At 43.3% G+C, this 23,002-nt stretch overlaps 1 protein-coding gene and 1 long non-coding RNA gene across 2 annotated transcripts in view; one reads left to right on the forward strand and one right to left on the reverse strand.

The window, feature by feature from the left end:
- Window positions 1-15,835: 15,835 nt before the first annotated feature.
- Window positions 15,836-17,168, reverse strand: LOC118238878. The gene is made up of 2 exons (XR_004770251.1): window positions 16,998-17,168; window positions 15,836-16,179 (listed from the first exon to the last, which is right to left on the reverse strand). It is a non-coding gene; the product is annotated as an uncharacterized LOC118238878 (long non-coding RNA).
- Lamc1 (laminin subunit gamma 1) overlaps window positions 17,154-23,002 on the forward strand; it is a 118,238-nt gene continuing 112,389 nt past the window's right edge. The window contains exon 1 of the mRNA XM_027417362.2: window positions 17,154-17,854. Coding sequence (XP_027273163.1) covers window positions 17,443-17,854 — 412 coding nt within the window. The 5' untranslated portion in view covers window positions 17,154-17,442. The remainder of the gene's footprint in view (window positions 17,855-23,002) is intronic.

Genomic DNA, 23,002 nt, shown 5'->3' on the forward strand with positions numbered 1-23,002 from the left:
GCTGGGGCTGTTACACAGAGAAACCATGTCTTGAAAAAACAAAAACAAACAAAAGGGAATATATGCTCTCAACCACTGAGTTGTCTCTCCAGCCCCCAAGTCACCTTTTCTCTTTTTAAATGAAGCTTAGTTGGAGTTCTTTTGAAGAGATTTTAACACAGACTTAAGCATGGAGGTTAAGACAGCAAGAGAATTCAAGGGTAAGACACACCCATGTATGGTTATAGACTTCTCCAGGGCGCGGCAGCAGCAATTACTTTTAAGTACTTTGATGGCAAGCAGTTTCCAACCCCTCCATAAAGTGGTACCACTTCTGCTCCCATTTCACAGACCAAGAACTCCTGGCATTAAGTGACTAAGGGTCTCGCCCAAGTCACACTATCAGTAATTAAATGTGAGTGGTTTAGGTCCAGACCAACTCTCTTCACCACTTACTTCCTTGTGATAAATAAAATATTAAGCTGAAAACCATGCCTTTGCTTACTCAGCTTACATGGAAGGAAAGCTGTAGAAATTGTTAGAAATTATTTATTCAGAAAAGAGTCAATCCAACTCCTGGATGTTTTTGTAAAGCAGTTAGTTCCAGTAACTTCCCTGTCCTTCTGATGGAACCTGGTCCTCAGGGCATACTAGGCCAGCTGTGTGTCCCTAGCCGGCAGGCAAACTGAGCTTTTTTTTTTTTTTTCCCTTTTTCTTTTCTTTCTTTTTTTTAAATTTCTTCTAGAATTTCCCTTGCTATTTATGAAATTGTGTCCCTTTATGCTGTCCCTTTGATTTCGTTGTTTGTCTTCCTCCTAAAATAGGGAATTCCTTGAAGGCAACAATTGTATTTCTTTTCCTTTTTATCTTCAGCAATAATGTACAACGGAGGATTGCTAACCATTAAGACGGTAAATTATTCTATTCAAAAGAAATAGCACTAATTATTCAGACATAGGATTTATGAATACATTCTCTCTAAGGGCACAACTTTGCTTTGGAGCCTTTGATTGAATAAGTCCCAATACAATTCTTCTAAGAGTTAAACATTATTTTCCTTATTTCACAATCAAGGGCCTCATAGACAAAAGGTCAAGTGACTAACCAAAAGTTAGAAAGTCAGTCACTGGTGGAAAAAAACCAACAATCTAGGAGTGTCTTTTCTTATTTCAGAACAATCTTCTACAAGTAAAATTAATTCATGAATATTTCAAAAATTAAAAATTGTGTTTGATGACAACGAAGCCAAATTTGAGTACAAAACTCATATAAATTTTTTATGAATTATTTTGAAAATGGATCCTGAACAGCCTCCGGTGCCTTCTCTCTGCATTTTCTTTGTTTTCTACGATTATTGCAGTAAACAAGGGCTGCATCCTCCCAGGAGAGCTGCAGGGCGGAGGTGAGATAAGCTGCACACCACTTAACTTGTTTTGGCCTCGGTAAGGAAATGCGGCCACTCCAGATGTTTCCACGGTCTGAGCACAGCGGATCCAGTGGGCAGGAGAAACTGGGCCGAGGCTCAAAGCAGGGGGCTTGCTTTTAGCCAATAATGAAGTCTCTGCTTCCGCTGACAATGGCGTCTTTTTTGAGAAGGAATCTTGTTACTACTCATTTATAGAGTAGTCCTTGTGAGTGACATTCTGGGAACTAGAATTTCTAAGTGTGGAAATGGCTATTTTCTCCCTCATGTCTGCCCCAGAGACTGTTCTTCTGACTTGTGAATGGCATCACCATCCATCCACAGACCTGGAAAACCTCAAGCTCATTCCAGAAGCTTCCTCTCCCTCACCTTCCTGTATCAGTTCATTCTCCCTCCTCAGTAGAGATGCTCAATAGATCTTGTTCTCTCCTGTATAAGGACTTGCTGTCACTGCCTCTCTCCTCTCATCCAGATGATGACCATACCCGGTGTGCCTTTACTTCTCCACTCTATTTCTGACCATTTTCCCCACTGTTTGTTTATTCACCTAAAAACAGCCTATGGCTTGTCTTTGCCTGCAGACCAGAATAGAATCTCCCCTCCTGATTTGTTATAACCCCCTTTTGTCATTGTTGCTTTATGTCTTTTGTTGTTTCATTTTGAAGACAGGTAGCCCTGGCTGGCCTGGAACTCACAGAGATCCTCCTGCCTCTGCTTTTGGAGTGATGGGACTAAAGGTGTATGCCACGACTCCTGGATGTTTTTTGTTTTTATTAGCAAATATTAATTATGCACTTAAATAAAGGATTTCATTATGACATTTTCATACATGTATATACATTTCAACACCCATTACCCTCTTGTGTCCCCTCCCAACTCCCACTAATCTCTTTTCTTTCTTCCTAGCTCCCTTCTACATTCATGTCCTTTGTTTATCCCCATTAGAGTTGCTCACAAAAGTATGCTTGAGAGCTTATTTACAGGAGCATAGGTATTTTGCCATTAGTGACACCACTGAAGAGTCTCTCCCTTCTCTGGCAACCACTGACTGCCTGCAGATCCTCAGGGAGGACAGCGTCTCATTAATCTCCCCTTGCTACTATTAAATGTCTGTGTATCGTCAGAGAAGGGAGGTTTTGGTTGCTGTTGTTTTCCACAGTCAAACTTACATATTTACTTCTAGGGCTTTCCTTTCCTTTCCTTTTCTCTTCTTTTCCTTTTTGAGACAGAGTCTTGTCTTATATAGCCCAGGCTGGCCTTGAACTTGCTATGTAGTCAACAATGGCCTCTCGTCTTCACACCTTCTCAGTGCTGGGATTACCAGGGTGAGCCACCACACCCTGTTTATGGGCTATGGCTGACTGAACCCCAGGCTTTGTGCTTTCTAGACAACCACTTCATCACCTGCACAGCCTCCACACCATGGCTTTGAAGGCAGGATCAGGCTTAGAGGGCAACAGTTTCTTTGGAGCTTTTAGAAACAGATTTTTTTTTCTAAAACAAAAACAAAAACAAAACATTATGTAGCTTAGGCTAGCCTAGAACTTGGTATGTAGATCAGGCTGTCCCCAGACTCACAAGAGCTACCTGCCTTTACTTCCTGAGTGCTGGAACTAAAGGCTTGTGCCGCCACAGCCAGCCCCGGAATTGTTTTTGGAACAGGGTCTTGCTAGTAGCTCAGTGTGACCTGGAACTTACTATGTAGCACAGGATGGCCTCAGACTTGTACCTCAGCCTCCCAAGTGCCCAGTTTGTAATCTGATTTCCTTCCCTAAAAATGCTCTCCTGTAACTGCTAATTTGTTCTTGCCATTCCCCAGACATCTGCAGTCTCTTCACATTTTAATTTGCAAAGTGTCTTTTTCTGTGATATTCCTCTAGAGCAGTGGTTCTCACCCTTCCTAATGCTGTGACCTTTTAATACAGTTCATGTTGTGATGACTACCAACCGTAAAATGATTTTCATCGCTACTTCATAACTATAATATTGCTACTGTTATGAATTGTAATGTAAATATCTGTGTTTTCTCATGGTCTTTGGTGATCCCTGTGAAAGGGTTGTTTGACCCTCAAAGGGGTTGTACCCCACGGTTGAAAACTACTGCTCTAGAATCCTGCCTTTGTCTTCTTCAACGAGTAACTTGTAAGGTGCCTTCATATTCCATCACAAATATGGTTACTAGATGAAGGAAATCTCTATATAATTAATCATTCCCATGGTGTCAACTAACTCCCTGTGGTGGACTGAATAAAGAACAGCCCTCTGTTGGGGCTAGTTTTATGACAGCTTGACAGAAGCTGGAGTTATCTGAAAGGAGGGAACCTCATTTGAGAAAATGCCTCTGGCTGTAGGGCATTTTCCTAATTAGTAATTGATGGGGGGAGGACCCAGTCCATTGTGGGTGGGGCCATCCTTGGGCTGATGGTTCTGGGTTCTATAAGAGACCAGACTGAACAAGTCATGATGAGCAAGCCAGAAAGCAGCATCCCACCATGACCCCTGCCTGCATCAGTACCCTACCTCAAGGTTCCTGCCCTGCTTGAGTTCCTGTCCTGACTTCATTTGCTGATGAACTGTGATATGGAAGCATAAGCCTAATAAACCCTTTCCTCCCTGAGTTGTTTTGGCCATGATGTTCACTGTAGCAATAGTAACCCTAAGACTGTCACTGGCTCAGATCTTTGAACATTCAGTTCCATGTTGGTAGAGCTGTTTGGGATGGTGCAGCCTTGCTGGAGGAAGTACGTCACTTGGGATGAGCATTGAGATTATACAGTTTTTCACTACTTCCAGTTCACTCTCTCTACTTAGTAGTTGAGGATGTGATCCCTTAGCTTCCTGATCCCAATGTCATACTTTCCTCTCTTGCTGCTAATCTTCCCTACCATGAAGGACCCTTACCCCTCTGGAACCATATGCCCAAATAAACTCTTCTATAAGTTGCCTTGGTGATGGTATTTTATTGTAGCAACAAGTTGTCCCCAAACTCAAGTTCCTCCTGCCTCAGACTCCTGGACACTGAGATTTATATACTGAATTGCTTCTTGGTGCCCCATGTTTCCCAATCAGATAAGGTCATGTGATTTCTGGTGAAAGAGCTGATCCCAAACCCCTTGAGTCAGTATATGACCCAACTCTGTCTTCTGCTGGCAGCCAGGAATGACTTGTGATGAAACGGCCTGAACATACCACATTTCTGGAATGGCTTTGAAAAGTTCTCTGAACCTGCCCAAGACAAACTTGTGTTGCTTAAGTCACTTTGGGGTTTATTTGCTACTGTGGAATGACCTAAGTGAGTCTAACTAACTCCACTCATTACATATTTTATTTAGCTTCTTGTTATATTGAATTTTAATGTGTTATTTGTCTTCTGTGTGGTGAAATTTCAAGTTCAGACACTATGTCTTATTTTGTATCTAATACAATGTTTTGCTCAAACTGAACTTGTTGAAAATTGAGCTTAGACTTAATCACCGACTGTTTTCCTCTCAGAGTTTCCTATTGCCTTTACTGTCGCCCATTAACCAGCCACTCCCACTAGAATCTAGGAATACTTTTCTTACTTAAGCCAAGAAATACCTAGATGGTACTTGTATCTCCCAGGTATATCTGGAGTTTGTCATGCTTCTTACATTTGGATTCTCTCTCCTCAAAAAAACAAAACAAAACAAACAAACCTTTTTTGAGGCTGGAGAGATGCCCAGTGGTTATGAACACTAGTTGCTTTTGCAAACAACCTGGGTTCAAATTCTAGCATCCACGTGGCAGGTCACACCTGTCTGTAACTTTAGCTCCAGAAAGATCTGACAATCTCTTCTGGCCTCTTTGGAAAGCAGTCCTATATGTGGTGCACAGACATACATGAAGGCAAAACACTCATACACATACAATAAAAATAAATAAATCTTTAAAAAATTGTACCATACTGGGCCTTGTACATACTAGGCTCCACCTAGCCCTTTCTTTTCGTTCTTTCTTTTCTTTTCTTTCTTTCTTTCTTTCTTTCTTTCTTTCTTTCTTTCTTTCTTTCTTTCTTTTTTGGTTTTTCGAGACAGGGTTTCTTTGTGTAGCTTTGGAGCCTATCCTGGCACTCGATCTGGAGACCAGGCTGGCCTCGAACTCACAGAGATCCTCCTGCCTCTGCCTCCTGAGTGCTGGGATTAAAGGGGTGCACCACCAACACCCGGCTGACTCTTTCTTTTTATAATAAAAAAAACTTACACTTATTTATTTCATATGTATGTAAGGGCATACAAGTGTCATGGTCCTTGTGTGGAGTCAGAAGACAGCTGATGGGGCAGGTCCCTTCTTTTCCTTTGTGGGTTCTGGGGACTGAACTTAGGTTGTTAGGTTTGGCTTTATCTGTTGAGCCCTTTTAAAGGGTGTGTGTGTGTGTGTGTGTGTGTGTGTGTGTGTGTGTGTGTGTGTGTGTTTAGGGCAGAGGCTGAAGTCATTACATATCTATTTAGCCTATTGTTATATTGAATTTCCCACTATTGCTCTCTATCTTATTTTTTGGGATAGGGTCTTTCCCTGAACCCAGAGTTCAGTGACTGGGTAGACCAGCGGTACAGCCAGCTCTGGAAATCCACTTGTCTCAACCCTGCACTAGGGATTAGGATACATACCACCATGCTTGGCTTTTGACATGGGTACTGAGGATTTGGACTCAGGCTCTCACGTTGTGTGACAAAATTTTTCCTGGAGAGATGCAACGCACACATTTACTCACCCCAGATAGGGATCCCACAACAGACAGAAGTACAGATACCACCGAATTCCAACTTGGTAAACCATTGAGTTTTATTGGGGTTACTTAAGGAAATATGGGTGAGGAGTTACTTACAGGAGCAGAAATGACTCAAAGACAGCTGATCACCAAAGCCCACCTCATCACGGGTGACAGCTCACAAAAGCTGGGAACCTGGAGCACACTGCACAGCCTGCAGGTGGGTCAACAGGCTGGAGAGTGACCTCTCCAGGTGACTCAGTTGTTCTAATCCTCTTCCAGGTAGCTTGGCTGGTTTCTGCTTCTTCTGGGCAGCTGGTGTCATCTCAGAGTCTTCTTTGCCCCTCAGTTCTCTCTTCTATCTGAGGGGACTCTCAGCTTTTATTGCTTCCTCAGGTAGGGAGGGGCCTAATGAATGTAGTTAGTTTCAGGGACTTCCTAAAGCTATTTTGAGTTGTTTAACCATTTTGCTTAAGGAGCTTCCTGCAGGATACAGAGTTTCAGTCTCTGAGGAAACTGTTAGATAACACCTCATTAGTAGAGCCTTACTCAATGAGCCGTCTCCCCAGCCCGTTTTAACAATTCTGTGTTGAGATGGGACTTGCCATCTTCCTGCCTCAGTCTCTTGGGTAGGTGGCATTATAGGTATGTGCCACTGTTCCCAGCTAGACATTCAGTTTTCTTGATTGAATTGTAAATTCTATTGAATTCCATAGAGTTGAAAGTGTGAGTTTTATTTTGAAATTTTGCTTCTCCTCAAATTCTTTTTTTTAAATTATTTTAAAAAAATTATGTGCATTGGTGGTTTTGCCTGCGTGAGGGTGTTGGGCACCCTGGAAGTGGAGTTACAGACAGCTGTGAATTACCAGGTGAATGCTGGGAATTGAACCTGGGTCCTCTGGAAGAGGACCCAGTGCTCTTAACCACTGAGTCATCTCTCCAGCCCCACATTTCCTCAAATATTTAATCTCCAGATGCCTAGCATTATATTCTACATACAGAGCCCACTAGCAATGGTGACTGGAAGGTTCACCACAACTATTTTTTGTTTGTTTGTTTATTGGCAGGGTCTCACTTTGTAGCCCAGGCTGGTCATGAAATCACTATATAGCTCAAGTTGGTCTAGACTTTGCAAGTCCTCTTGCCTCAGCCTCCTGAGTCCTGGCATCACAGGCAGGAGGCACCACACTGGGTCAAGGGGCAGCCTGTATAGAAAGCTGGAGGAGACTTGCTTAGCAGAAAGATACTGTCTGTACTGTCTGAATGGCAAGATGAATTACTCATACTTTTATGCCTCACAACTGACTAAGAAAAAAAAGTTAATTTCCAACACACACATAGCCACAATTTCTGAGACATAGCAGGTTCACTTTGTGTCTCTGTAAAGGTGGACAGTAGTAATTTTTTTTTTCAATTCGAACAATTACATTGGTCTGTTTAGGCTGCTATAACAAAACCATAGACTAGGTAACTTCATCTACAGAAATGTATCTTTTCATAGTTCTAAGCCTCTTCTACCCACTCAAAAAACAAAACAAAGCAAACAAACAAAACAAGCCAACTCAATCCAACCAAAGCCAAAGCCAAAAACCACAGTTCCATAGGTTAGAATTTAAGACCCAGACCCTGGGCCATTTGACTCTTGTGACATCCCCTCCTGCTTCCTCACTTGTGTGGCCTTGGTCATATGTGTGACCTGATGAGCATCCCTGCTGCTTCATTACATGATAGACACAGAGGAAGCCAGATCTTTGGTGACTCTTCTTATAGAAACACCAATCCCAGCAGCCTAGAGCCCACTCCCATGCTCGGAAGTAATTACTACTCCTAAACTCTGTCTCCAAAAATCACCTTGAAAGCTGGATGTCCAGCATAGGAAGGAGGGTGGGGCCACAAAAATCCATTCATTAGCAATAATTTAAAAGGTTTGGATTTGTTGATCATTTTGTTTTATTGAAGCACTTCTGGGTTTTAAATTGTTGATGGCAATGATGATGGTAGTGGTGGTGATGATGATGATGGTGGGGATATCTTGTTTGTACTCTAAATAAAGCTTGCCTGCAGATCAGAGGTGGAGCTAGTCACTAGCTAACCATAGAAGTCTGGAGGTCTGTACAGACAGACAGGAAGTGAGATGGCTGGGCAGAGAGAGGAATATAAGTGGGAGGAGACAAGAACGTGGTCTCTTTTCAGTCTGAGGATTTCGTAGAAGAAAGAGCTCTAGGGGCTGGCTGCTCTGCTTCTCTGATCTTTCAGCTTTCACCCTCTTAATATCTGACTCCGGGTTTTTATTATTAAGACCAATTAGAACTCGTGTTACAGATGATGGTGATGATGATGATGATGATGATGATGGTGATGATGGTGATGATGGTGATGATGGTGATGATGATGGTGATGATGGTGATGGTGATGATGGTGATGATGGTGATGGTGATGGTGATGGTGATGATGGTGATGGTGATGATGATGGTGATGATGGTGATGATGGTGATGGTGGTGGTGATGATGGTGGTAGTGATGATGGTGATGGTGATGATGATGGTGATGATGGTGGTAGTGATGATGATGATGGTGATGATGGTGATGGTGATGATGATGGTGATGGTGGTGATGATGGTGGTGATGATGGTGGTGATGATGGTGGTGATGATGATGGTGATGATGATGATGGTGATGATGATGGTGATGGTGGTGATGATGATGATGGTGATGATGATGATGGTGATGATGATGATAGTGGTGATGATGGTGATGATGATGGTGATGATGGTGATGATGGTGATGGTGGTGATGATGGTGATGGTGATGGTGGTGATGATGATGGTGATGGTGATGGTGATGATGATGGTGATGATGGTGGTGATGATGGTGATGGTGATGGTGATGATGGTGATGATGATGATGATGATGGTGATGATGATGGTGATAATGATGGTGATGGTGATGGTGGTGATGATGGGTCTGATGAATAAGCGTGTTACCTATGGAAGTCAGAGGACAACTTTGTGGAGCTGGCTCTCTTCTTCCACCTTCATATGGGCTCCAGGACTGAGCTCAGGTCATCAGGCTGGTGCTTTTACCTGCTGATCTATCTTGACAGTCCCCAACTTCTGGCTTAAATATGTTAAAAATTTCTTTGATGATTTCGTACATGTATATGTTGTTTTTGTTCACTTTCTTGGCCCCTTACCTCTTTCACTTCATTCCTACTTGAACATCTTCCCAGAAAGCTCCCTTCCACTTGTATGTCTTTTTAGTTTTTGTCTGTTGCTTTTTTTGTATGGGATCCACTGAGTTTGATTAGTATTGCTGGCATGAGTGTGGATAGGGGTTTATTTACTGGAGCGTGGACAATTTACCAGTGGCTGCACCCTGGAAAATAAGACTTCCTCTCCCTCAGCAACCATTAACTGCCAATGGCACCTCGGGAGTGGGGGGGGATCATCATGAACCCCTCTTCCACCCATCTGTATGGCTTTTGGGAGTTGCCAGGGTGTCAATCCCCAGAGAGTGAGATGTATATATTCCCCTCTCATCAAATCTTGCACTGGTTTTATTTCCCAAACTTCAGCCATCTGCTTTGACCTTGCTTTGACCTTGCTACATTGCCATGAGCTTTGTGATTGGCTGAGAGGGTTCCTCTGGAGGTGGTCACTCAGCTTTCAAATGCTACAAAATTCCTTCTGCCCACTGGCCTTGAGTAGTGGTCATGCTGTATTCCTGCTTTATATGTTGCATCGTTAACTTCAGGGAAACTTCACAGATGTCCCAGAGGTCCTTCCTATTTGACTGTCTTTTTTACAGAGTGGTTCAGGGTTAGTGATCCAATGCTTTCCTAAGGACAAATGTTCTGGGGAACACCGTTTCTGGGGGAAACGGAGATGGTCTTCTTCATGTGGAACCGACACTCCATAATCCTTGTTTGTACAGCATAATTATAAAGTCCTTGAGTGTACAGCATTCAAGTTTAACTTTTAACTTTAATCATCTAGGTTGTAGCCACAAGAGAAATAATATATGTACATAATTTAAGGTAAATTGAATTTTACCTCTCCCTCAGCTGATCTTATCTGTACGGGTATTTCTTTTTTCGAGACTACAAACCAAGTCTGTCATTTTAGGTAATGACATTTATCAATATGACTGTAGGCAGATTATTTCTATTATGTTTAAAATATATTTTAGATAAAAAAGCTGAAAGAAAACTTGTGCTCTTATTAATGTGCTAAATGTGTCAGCATCTCTGACAGAACTATGAGACCTAAGTAAAGATTGGTCTGTGTCTCTGGCATGACCATGCAACCATGCGTGGGAACTGATGTTTGACCCATGACATCTCGGCAGCAGTTGGGAAGCAGTATTGCATTACGACGAAGACTAAGACTCTAGAGGCAAGCTGTCTGTGCTAGAGCGTCAGCTCTGCCACATACTGGCTTTGAGATCTTCCTATGCCTTTCCCTTCTGTTCTATAAAACGAGATAATAGTAAAAAGGCACACATCCTAAGGTTGTTAGAGAGGTCAAATGAAGTCATATACTGAGCATTAAAAATGCCACTGCCAGGTAGAAAATTTCAGATAATCGTTTGTTCATGTGTGTACTGTGAGGAGAAGTCTTAGGTTCCAGTGCCAGATATTCTGAGTTTGAATCCAACATCAGTTGTCACGGACAGTTTTCCTTAATACCATATGGCTTCAGTTTCTTCATCTGAACACAGGACTAGTAAGAAGCTAAGGACCCACTGAAACAGCAGAGCAAAATGCTTAGAAGAGTCATAGTCCTCAATTAGAACTGAGAAAACTAAGGGTGCATATATACCTCCTGAACACCAAATGAAATGTGAAATGACAAATACAGTGTCAAGTGAAAGATGCCATTATCACGTTTCGCCAGCTTGGTGGATAACTTAGGGTCACGAATATTTAGTAGTAATGTGACTCCCAACATCTATCTTGCTTATTATGAAAATGTCTTTTTTTTTGCGTGCGTGTGTGTGTGTGTGTGTGTGTGTGTGTGTGTGTGTGTGTGTGTGTCTGTGTCTATGTCACAGTAAGCCCAGAAGTCTAGGAGTTATCACTGGTCTGAAGAAGCCAGCTCTGGTGACTGGTCTCTATTGTTGGGAGGCCATTGCTGCTCCTGTGGTAGACACTTGTGTGGTGGTTGGAGCTGGGTCATCCCTTCCTTTCTAGTTTGCTTGAGCCAGAGTTCTCTTTCACCTCTCCATGTCCATGTCAGAAAATCAAGGTGTTATGTACCAGCCTTTTTCTTCTGGGTCACCAACCAGCTCCCAAATCACGACACAGAGACTTAGTATTAGTTTTGAATGCTTGGCCTAGATTACACTTGATTCTGGCTAGCTCTTTTTAACTTAAACTAACCTGTTTCTCTTTATCTACCTTTTTCCTCAGGGCTTTTTACCTTTTGTAATATGAAAAATAAAAGACCCAGAGACAGATATTAGGGTTCAAGCTTCAAGGTGAAGATCAGAAAAGCAAAGCAGCTGTCACTCTACCTCAGACTGAAATGGCTGATCCACAAGCTCTCTCAAACCTCAGATTGGTGCCTCTCCTCAGCGTGGCTGGAGAATGCTGAGACTTCAATGTCTTCCTATCCTCAATGTGACTGGAGAATGAATGCCTGATATGGAGACCTTGCTCCTGTCTCATATGTCTTCCTAATGTTGGGATTAAAGGCTTGTGATCCCAGGTGATGAGATCATCTTTGTGTGAGCTGTTTCTCTTTAGGGCTGGATCAATCTTGTGTAGATCTGGATGGCATTGGACTCACAGAGATCTGTCTATCTCTTAATACTGAGTCCTAGGATTAAAGGTGTGTACCATCACCCCCTAGCTTCTGTCTGCTGGAATTAAAGGTGTGTGCCTGGCTTTGATGGCTTGTGGCTGAATTTGCTTTCTGAATCCTTGGGCAAGCTTTAATACATCATAAATAATAACCCTTCTGTTTCCATCTGTATAACTGCTTCTCATGTCTGACTGACTGGCGGCTGCCTGTCCAGTCCTCTCTTTCTCCCTGGTCTTTCCTCTTCTCCTATTTATTCTTTCTGTTCACCAGCCCGGCCTATCCCTCTACTGCCCAGCTATTGGCCATTCAGCTTTTTATTAGACCAGTCAGGTGCCTTAGGCAGGCAAGGTGAAACAAATGAAATACATCTTTACATAATTAAACATCTTTACATAAATGCAGCCTAAACAAATTTAATTCATCTTTATATTGTTAACCAAAGTAAAAGAAACAAATGTAATACACCTTTACACAGTTTAAAGTAATATTACACAACATAAACAAATGTAACACATCTTTACATAGTTAAATATTCCACAACAGTGTTACTTATCCATTTCTCAATAACAATACTGTGACTAATTATATAGTTAAGAGAATTGAAAAATCTCTAAATGTTTGGAAATTGAGCAACAAGCTTGTGAATGTCCTCTGGATCAAAGGAGAATTGTAACAGGAATCAGAAAATGTTTTCAATTGATTAATACTAACAATGACAAGATCCAGGCCCAGGCATATCAGCATTTATGACACATTAACTGATGGAGTACTTACACGGTCTTCTTTCTTCTTCTTCTTCTTCTTCTTCTTCTTCTTCTTCTTCTTCTTCTTCTTCTTCTTCTTCTTCTTTTCCTTTCTTTTCTTTTCTTTTTTTGTTTCTCAAGACAGCCCTAGCTGTCCTGGAACTTGCCTTGTAGACCAACCAATCTGGTCTTGAACTCACAGAGATCCACCTGTCTCTGCCTCCTGGGTGCTGGAATCAAAGGCATGCGTCATGTCCTGCTAGAAATTTTTATTCTTAAGTACCTGTGTTAAGGACTAAATGACTTAAATTTATGAAATCTGATATTTCATATCTAGAATGTAGAATGGGCTAAAACTGAAAATTAAAAAAACAAAGAAATGATGACATAATACACACGTACTTAAGAAAAAAAGCTAAAGGCTTGTGATTTGAAATGACTAAGAAACCTGTATGACTAAGAAACCAAAATGACTAAGTCTACTTATACAAGAGGAATCTTGTCTTTCTTTACCTGAGCCACACAAGGCTTCTTATCTTGTTATGCTGGGATTTGTATCAAGGGTACAGACAGGATCTCCAAGACTAACCCAAAATACCATATGTAGTTACTGTAACTTTGAAGAGAAATTCTAATTACTTTTCAGTATCACTTTAATTTCTATGCAATTTAAACTCCTATTTGATAGCTTGAGAAACCTTGGCCGTGGAAAACAGTGCTTCATTTACCCTCATTCCTCTTATGACCTTTACACAGCAGAAGGAAACCTCTGTGCACAGAGTGCCAGAAGGGCAGCCTTTGTCCTGTTTTACTTCTTACTTGGGGTCAGAGGTTACTTAACCTTGTGGCTTAGTTTTTTCAGTGCTACAGAGGCAATAACATCCTGTGCTCCAGAGAAAATTTGAAAAATGGAAATAATATACAAATACAGGCAAACACCATCATATTATTAATGCTAGTTGTTGTTGATGGTAACATTTCTAAACATGAAGGACAAGGCAGATAGTACAATGTCCTTAAGTGTGGAGACAATGGAATTGGTGATGAGCTCAGAAAGACTAAAAAATGGAAAACTAAACACATCGGTAATTATAAAGGGTTAAAAACATAACAAAGGTATAATCTTGAAAGGCAACACACACTTTAAATTTCTTTCTAATTATATAACATGCTCTCTAGACACTTAAGCAGTAGACATCCTGCTACCTTTTAACCTACCCACTACTGGCAATAGCAACCTTTCCCAAGTGGCTTTGTCCCAGATGGGGTACTGTTGTTCAGTTTCGTAGGGGTGGGCATGCCTACAGATTCACAGGTGGCTTAGCTATAGAGCATCTTCCCATGAAGTTATTCAGATATATACTGAAAGTACAAGTCTCTTATGCTTTGGAGGTTTAACTGGGAGATAGAGGCTCTTTGGTGGGCATTTAGCTTGCATAGCCACATGCTTTCATCTTGTATAGCCACCTGCCTTGTTGCATGAAGTCACTGTTGACCCGGCATTAAGAGAATCTGAATTTCACAAACCTGAACTCGATTTTCTTTCATGTTTTCCCTCATAAATAGCATGTCTGTTTAGTATATAATGGAGTTTCAAAATAGTTAAGAATGTGTGTTTAAAAGGGTTAGGCTATGGAATCTTTTGACCAAAACCCAAAACAATCAGAAGGAGGAGGAGGAGAAGGAAGGTAGAAGAGGAGGAGAGAAAGAGGAGGAAGAGGAGGAGGAGTAAAGAAAGAACAAAACTGTGTAATTTACAGTAAATCTTATATGCTTTTTTTGAGGCAGGGCAGGTAAGAAAGATAGGTTCTTATTGGTCTGGAACCAAAGATCCTCATGCCTTAGCCTGTAGTGGATGTTAGGAAATCATTCCAGTGAGGTGCCATCAAATTTATTTTCTTGTTAAATAGCAAGTCTGTTGGTAACTGTGGTGCCTCTAGGTACTTCAAATATGTTATCATCCAGCATCCAGTGTCTAGATTTCTTTTCATGATTGCATTACAAAGTCATTGGTTTATTTGAATCAATACTCACAAAATGATGGCTGGCATGGAGGCTCATGCCTACAATCTCAGCACTGAGGAGGCTGAGGCAGGAGAACGGATGTGGGAGCCAGGCCAGCCTGTGGACCATGGAGTAGGACCCTGTCTCATCACCTCTCCCCACCCCCACCCTACCCACCAAATCCACACAATGAAACAAAGTTGCATCATTAAGCACAGTGGTTGGATGCAATTTGTTTCTCTAAAAAACAAACAAACAAACAAACAAACAAACAAACCCAATACTTTGTTACTTTAACACATTCCAGTGAGCAATAAAGAGGTTAATTCAAGGTTCCTTCATGTGCTGTACAAATAAGAGATAAGGTTCCTGTGATGAGATTATCATAAATAACAGCTTGAAATTAACTTTGGACATCTGAAGCCCAAAGAGAGCAATGAAAAGGACACACACCAATTTACTTGGCATGTTTAATGAACTGAGACATTACGCCTCCAGGGATAGACTGATTTTGCTTCAGCCATCTAAAATGTTATTATAGCTCCCAGTTTTCTTTCTGAAAAGAGTTATAGGGGTAAAGTGTTAGAGACCTTCAGCATACATAATCTCCACCATCTCAGCAAATAGGCAGGTGGGTGCTTTCCCAGGTAGGTTCAGTATTACAAGTTCCCTGGACAGTAACCCCTACTCATCACAGTAGTCCGTTATCCTTAAGGCCTTCTTAATTAGGACTCAACACTGACCCTAACTATCATTACCTATCATTTACTTATTTCACTATTTCATATGCCCACTATTTCTATTTTTTAAATTACATTATTTATTTAGTTTTTTGTGTGTCTATATATGTGGGCACACGAGAGCCATGGTGTTGTTATGGAAATAGATTGAACTCAGACTTGGTGGCAGGTGCCTTACCCACTGAGCCATCTTGTAGATACCAATATCCTTAATCTTTTTTTTTTTTTTTTTTTTTAGACAGGGTTTCTCTGTGGCTTTGAAGGCTGTCCTGGAACTAGCTCTTGTAAACCAGGCTGGTCTCGAACTCACAGAGAGAGATCCACCTGCCTCTGCCTCCCAAGTGCTGGGACTAAAGGCGTGTGCCACCACCGACGGGCCAATATCCTTAGCCTTAAAAGGACTACTGAAGCCAAAATCGTATTTATTGTTATCACTGTATCATTAAGTTCGAAAGTTTTTTAAAAATGCGCCTGGAGCGGTCACTTGGTGAGTCTGTTTTGCATCTCCGGTTGGGAATCACAGCAGTGTGTTGCCACGCCCGGCTCTCAACTGGATCATTTTTGCAGCAACCTCCCTTCCCCTGTCTGCTTGTCCCATCAGCACTGTAGGTAGTTCTGATCTGAGACTAAAACTCATGATCTTTTGGCTCGGGCTCTGCGAACTGAGTCATTCTGGCACTGACAATATTCCGTGACTCAGCAGGTCCGAAAAGGAAGATGTCAGGATCCAGATAATTTCAAGTCTTTTAAAGGCATGCTGGGAAACACAAACAACACAGTGGAAGAATTTCAAAGCGAGTCTGCATATCCAGAGGGAAAATGTCATTCCATTCCCAGCCTTCTCACTTCCTTCCTTGCCCGGGTAAATGACAGTTACACTTTAATTTAGAACAAGGAAATCACAAAACTGACTCCGAAGCTGAGACTGGACCCAGTCCCTTGTATACCCCGGGATCTCCTCAGCGGGGTTAAGCGCTACAGGAGGCATCCCGGGGACGTCTGGCGATACAGGCCTCGGTACCATAGCGGGGTGGTTCAGGCCCCAGCGCTGGGTAGTGGCTGGGCTATACCGTGAGAGCCTATACCGTAAGGACTGACACCTGGGTGGACCACGGTCCAAGTCATCGTGAAGTCAAAAGACACATTCCGAACCACCTCCCGAACCCGCGACGCTCTCTAAGAACCCCCTCCTAGTCCGGGATACCCTCCAGGACAAGATCCTCTTAGGACGAAGAACCAGGGGGAGGATTCCCGAAGGCAATCTCGAAGGGATCTCCACCGAGGCCCCTGCCCTCCCAGCATGCAACGCCCCGCGCCCTACACCTCACGTCCCGCCTCCCCTCCTTCGCTCACGCTCCCTCCCCGCCCACCTGGGGCCGCTCCCTCTTATACCCAGCCTCTCCCAGCCCACCTCTAGTCACGCCCATCCAGGGGACCTCCCTCCTCCTTGCCTCCGCTCCTCTCCCACCTCGCGCCCCCTCCCTTTTGCTCCCGATCCCGCCCACCTCTCGCCCCGCCCTCTGGTTCCCGCCCCGCCCACCTCACACCCCTCCCTATTGCTCCCGCCCCGCCCACCTTCTCGGGCCCACCGCCCTCCAAGGCCGGAGCTCCAGCGGTTGCCCCTGCCGCCGCCGGGAGTCGCTGGGGAGGACGCGTAGGGCGGGGAACCGCTCCCGGGCTTCGTGAGCTGCTGAGGAGGCCGGTCTTGGGTTTTCTCCTCCGCCAGATCCCACCCCACCCGGCAGACCCCACCCCCTGCTCCTTCCTCCTGGGGCGCGCTCTCGGGTGCGCGCTCGGAAGTCGGGGGTCGGCGCCCAGTGCGAGCTCCACACCGGGAAGCAGCGGAGGCAGCGCGGTCTTCGCCTCGGACGCCCACCCATCGGCTCCGCACCCGGTTCTCGGCCACCAGCCCGGTCCACAGCCCGGCCTCGACCCGCAGCGGAGGAGCAGCCTCGGGGCACGCCGCTAGGCGAGAGCAGCGCGGCACCCCAGCCTTCGCCGAGGGCCCGAGCGTGGTGGGATGACGGGCGGCGGGCGGGCCGAGTTGGCCCTGCGGCCCCGGGGGCGGCTGTGGCCGCTGCTGGCCGTGCTGGCGGCTGCGGCGGGCTGTGTCCGGGCGGCCATGGACGAGTGCGCGGATGAGGGCGGGCGGCCGCAGCGCTGCATGCCCGAGTTCGTTAATGCCGCCTTCAATGTGACCGTGGTGGCTACCAACACGTGTGGGACTCCGCCCGAGGAGTACTGCGTGCAGACTGGGGTGACCGGAGTCACCAAGTCCTGTCACCTGTGCGACGCCGGCCAGCTCCACCTGCAGCACGGGGCAGCCTTCCTGACCGACTACAACAACCAGGCCGACACCACCTGGTGGCAAAGCCAGACCATGCTGGCCGGGGTGCAATACCCCAACTCCATCAACCTCACGCTGCACCTGGGTAAGCGGTGACAGCCCTGTTCCCCACTACTTCTCGCTCACGGCCCAGCTCCGGGGCTGCCTCCATGGAGCCGCTGGTCCAGCCTGAGGGGCCTGTCCAGCCGCGTGCGGACGGTCTGCCCTCCAGCGTGGGCCACACACAGAAATTCCTTTCTCCAACTTCTAAAATTCATCTCGCTTTGAACATCCGGTGAGGGCCACCATGTCCCACGCTAGCATCTGTCTGTTTTCTTACTCTTTCTAACCTAACCGGATTCTTACTCCGTTGATTATCTTCTATTTCAGCAGTCAGGGTTTTGGACCAACACCCCCCACTCGCCTTTTCCCGCAGAAGCGCTAATGAAACACCCATGCTGGCAGGGCTATCACATCGCATGCTTGCCTTAGTCCTGAAGGTCTGCTTGAAACACTTGTCTTTAAAATGTTTAGTTGTCTCTCTCCGGGGTTGAGAATGATTGCTCTTAGCTCTGATAAGGAAATTTGAGGGGAGCAAATGCCTTTACTGCCGGTACCGCCTATGTGTAATTAAAGAAGAAGTTTACTTTTAAAGTTACTGTTCTTTAGAGCTGTTCAGACTTAATTAAGAACTATTTCACTGCTAATCCTAGTAGAGAGAAAACAAAAAGGTAATGAAGACACTCACCGTAATTGCGGGGCAGTTTTGTTCCGGTGTAAAAGGCTCAAAGGCTCTCCTCGATGTCTTCCCTTTTGCTTTGATCCAAACAAGTGTAGAAACATGCTTCATTTCAGGAAAGGGGTGTATATAGTAGGAAACTTCATGGCAGAACCATAGATGGGAAAAGGCTGTGATTCTCTGAATGGATCAAAATTCCTGTTTGATCTAGGAAAGTTTTCCTTTATTTTTGAGACATACAAGCAAACAGAAAAGCTCGTTGTTGTGTTCAATAGTGCAATGTAAGTGTGAGAAACTGCCTGAGGAGCTTCCATCCCCATTGCATCAGAGCACTTGATTTTACCAGTAGCTGGTACTAAAGAACTTCCAAAGAGAACAGACTGCCCCATGCTCGTCCAAATCATGGCAGTTCTGTAGAGCTAATAAAGTCAGGAATATTTGAAAGGGACATTATGTAGGCAGATCATTCTTAGATCATGGTTTCATAGTTTTCTTTCCGTTACTCTGTAGCACACTAACCATTATATCAGGATTTCAAAGCAGGAATATGACTTTAGAGAAAGTGCCTTGAAAAGTGTAAGTTATCCTGTGTGGAATAAGATTTAGAAAAGCACTATTTAGTGCCTTTGTAGTAAACACAGTTTTATTTGTGGGTGAGTCACCAGGCAGATGGAACATTTTGAAAACAAGTTCACAAAATGAAACTGTGAGGCCTCTGCTTTTTAGTAACTAAAGAAATGGATGAGTTTGGTTTTCAAAAGGCATGGGCACTATATAGAAGTGTAGAAGTCAGGTCTTGGGACAGGTGCCTTTCTGTGGGAGGGAGACACCCAGGAGAAATTTTTAAGGGTCTTGAAATTTTTTTAAGTTGCCCAAAATGAGTTTTGCAATTTATGTCCAGTTATTTTTAACCTTTTACTTATTTTTTTCTGTTCAATTCTGAATCCCCTTGAAGTCTTGCTTAATCCATTTCCAGAAAACAACAACAACAAAATAAAAACAAAATTCAAAACCAAAGAAAAGGCCTTGACATCTCCCGAGTGCCTGAGATGCAGTTGAAAAGTTCTGAATAATCTTGGCTTCCTCCTCCTCTAGGCATAAGGAGCTGAGATTCAGGTGATTGCAGAGGCATAGACTGACTACTCCCTGGTAAATTCTCTGTTGCAGAGCCAGTGTGCTAGGGTAGGAGAGTAGCAGTCAGGTTAGGCTCCTACTGTTGGGAGCCAGATATGTTTACTTTGGGCCATGCTACTAACTAGGTCAAAGGGCTTTTCCCCTCATTAGGACCGCAGCATGACATTTTCTATATGCTTGGACTTGATTTTATTGAAAAAGTCTTGTGTTGGTTGCTAAATGACATAAGACGGTCTCATTCTGGCTGTCCCGGAACTCATTCTGTAGATGAGGCTGACTTCTAACTCACAGAGATGGGCTTGCCTCTGCCTCCTGAGTGCAGCCATGCCCAGCGGGTTTACTCTTTTTTTTTTTTTTTTTTTTTGGTTTTTAAAGAGACAGGGTTTCTCTGTGTAGCTTTGGAGCCTATCCTGGCACTGGCTCTGGAGACCAGGCTGGTCTCGAACTCACAGAGATCTGCCTGCCTCTGCTTCCCGAGTGCTGGGATTAAAGGCATGTACCACCAACGCCCAGCATGGGTTTACTCTTAATATTTTCATAGCAGCATAGTTATTGTACACACATGTGCTTTACAGGTTTTAGTTGTATAGTTTATGATATCTTGAGTGAACTTATGGTACTTGTTCTTGGGATGGACATGATGTCCTGCAGGAAATGTGTGTGGTGGAGTAGGTGGGGAGGGGAGAGCTTTATGTGCCATGGCGTTGATGTTTCTACTTTCTGTCCCACCTCTTTTTTTTTAATGACTGGGTATATATGCATGCATGAATGCTGGCTTAACAATTTAGGGCAAGCAGGCAAGGATTGACCTATCAGAGTGTTTTGATATTCAGTGTATTCACTCCTTGACTCCGTAACTCTGTGGGCTGTAGCTAACTAATTATTTCCCCTGGAGTCAAGTACCATGACTGTTTTGTGCATCCATTAAATCTCCCATCCAGTTCAAATTTCACATACCCTTAAACAAATGGTGCATATTGAGCCTTGCCCCTCCAGAGCATGGGAAACTCAAGCGAGCAGTGTGAAAGAATAGGCCCAGCCACCACTCTGCTAGCCTTCCTTTTGATGTTGAACTTTACTCACTGCAAAACTTAAAAATAAATCAAATCTAGGGTTACGTGTGTTGGAGCACTCTGGGAGGCTGACATAGGCTGATTTTTGTGAGTTCAAGGCCAACCTGGTATACATAGCAAGTTCCAAACCAGCCAGAGCTACGTAGTGAGACCCTGTCTCAAAATTTAGAGAAAAACATGGTGAAGTCAAAGCATACCTAAGTAGTTACAAGCAATGTACATGTTTTGGTGATGATCGTGAGTCACTTTTTTATTATGAAAATGAAACATGACCAGATATATCCAAATAATACAAATAGCAACAGGTCAATTTGTCTTCAGTTGCTAAGGTTCACAGCTGGGAGACCACCAATGACAGGTGTTTATGTACCCTTCAGAAATGTTCATATACTAGATTGTGTGGTCATTTTAACTGGTACCGTTTTGGGGGAGGCCGAATCATATTTTGACATTGGATAGGTATAAATTAGATCCTTATAGCTAGTACTATCACTTGATGTAAAAAATGGAGGAAACCCAGGATGGATTCAGACAGCGGCCATTACTCAACTTCCATATACAGTAATATAGTAGGTAGGGTTCAGGGCACAGCACATCTTTGGATATGAAGAGTTAAAGTTGGGAATCACAACTATATTTTCTTCCTGTTGTGGAGAGAAGTCTCAGGCACCGATTCCCAAAAAGTTCTATTTTGCGTTCAACTTTCAGGTCTTCTTTTTGAATAATGTATATAGATTACTTAGTTGCTGTTTAAAAGTGTAGCATTTACATCTGGTAATAATATTAAAAGCGAGTTTTAGCAATAACTAGGGACTTGCTGAAAGTAGTACTGTAGCTGAGGATTTGATTTTTCTTAAGTAGCCCCTTTAGTTAATGCAATAATTATTGTGAATGGAAACTTGGCAGTCGGGATTTTGATCTTGCAAAAAGGTAGCCTTTTCTCATACTTAAAACAATTAGGTTAAGAAACTGTTTATACAAGCAAGCCAGTCAAAGTTTATAGAACTTCCAAAGTTAGTATTACAATCCAGTTCCCAAGCTTTTCATAAGCTTTTTTTAGGATGTGCTTTAATCTGTATGAAATGTCTTGTGTGTGTATAAATCAAAATCAACACATAAGGTGACTTGGCCCTCTAATGAGTATGTATTAATGTTTAACATGAAACAAACAGCAAAGTTTCCTTTTCTCCTGGGAAAAATCTTTGTAATATGGGCTCTGACTATGTCAGAGAGTAGCTCAAGCTGGTGACTTCACTGTGGTATTTGTGCACCCTGAGGGGACACTATTTTAGTTTGTCTCACAAAGGCCTGATTTACATTTTGCAGGTTCCAACTTGAGGAGTTAAGGAGCTGTTCTTTAATGGCCAGTGGTTGAACAGTTTTATAAAAGTTGCTGTTGGCTATTTCCCTGTTCTGCAGTTCATTTCTTTCTCTGCAAATTCCTTCTCCCACCTTTCCAGGGCACCCAGAAGAAAGCATACACATCAGAGGAAAAGTTAGAGCTCTGAGGCACCCTTCTCCATCAGTTTATCCTTGGTCATGTTGGTGTGGGAGTTGTAACATTGGGTTATTTCAGTTCTAAATCCTTTTAGGAAGTTGGATATGCTTTTTATCATGTCCCTCCTCTCTGTGTGCATACATTCTCATATTTCTGCCAGATATTCCACAAACATTTTAAAAATACCTAAAATGCATCCCACAGTGCCTAATAGAAAGGTGTAGCCGATTGAAGGCCCTGTCCTAAGAGCTTAATAAGTGGCATTTAAAGTTGTAGTGCTTTTTACCATATCCTAGCAAGGGGTCTTTATAATATCTTACAGTTTATAAAGCCTCTAGCTTGTCAGGGGTTAGATGTCTGTAGCTCCATGAAGGCAACCACGAGGTTCCTGTAGGTGTGATCCTAGAAGTCCTGCTGCAGGTAAGTCTTGGACTCGTTAGAGACTGGATTGGTCTCTACAGGTAATAGTTTCTCTAGCAAATCTCTTAAAAGAGTGTCTGGTTTATTCCTTTAAAGTAAAAACTCACATGCAGATTGACTCAGAAACGCCCAACTCCTTTGGTTTTCTTCCTTGATTTTCCTTAGGCTGTTGTTCCTTTTTAACTTACATTATCAAATTCTTATCATCTCACACTAAGGAACGTCTCTTAGACCCAAGCCTTCATTTACTGTTTGCAAATTTAAAGTTGTGTTTTAGGTTAGCTCTTTCTTCCGATCCAGTGACCTGGATAAGATTAATGTGGGACGACTGGATGGAGCCATGTTTAAATTTACTTCTTACCCTTTGCCCAGCTTAAAGAAAGCCAGTGT

The sequence above is a fragment of the Cricetulus griseus genome, chromosome 5, assembly GCF_003668045.3.
Source record: "Cricetulus griseus strain 17A/GY chromosome 5, alternate assembly CriGri-PICRH-1.0, whole genome shotgun sequence".
In the NCBI taxonomy this organism is placed as follows: domain Eukaryota; kingdom Metazoa; phylum Chordata; class Mammalia; order Rodentia; family Cricetidae; genus Cricetulus; species Cricetulus griseus.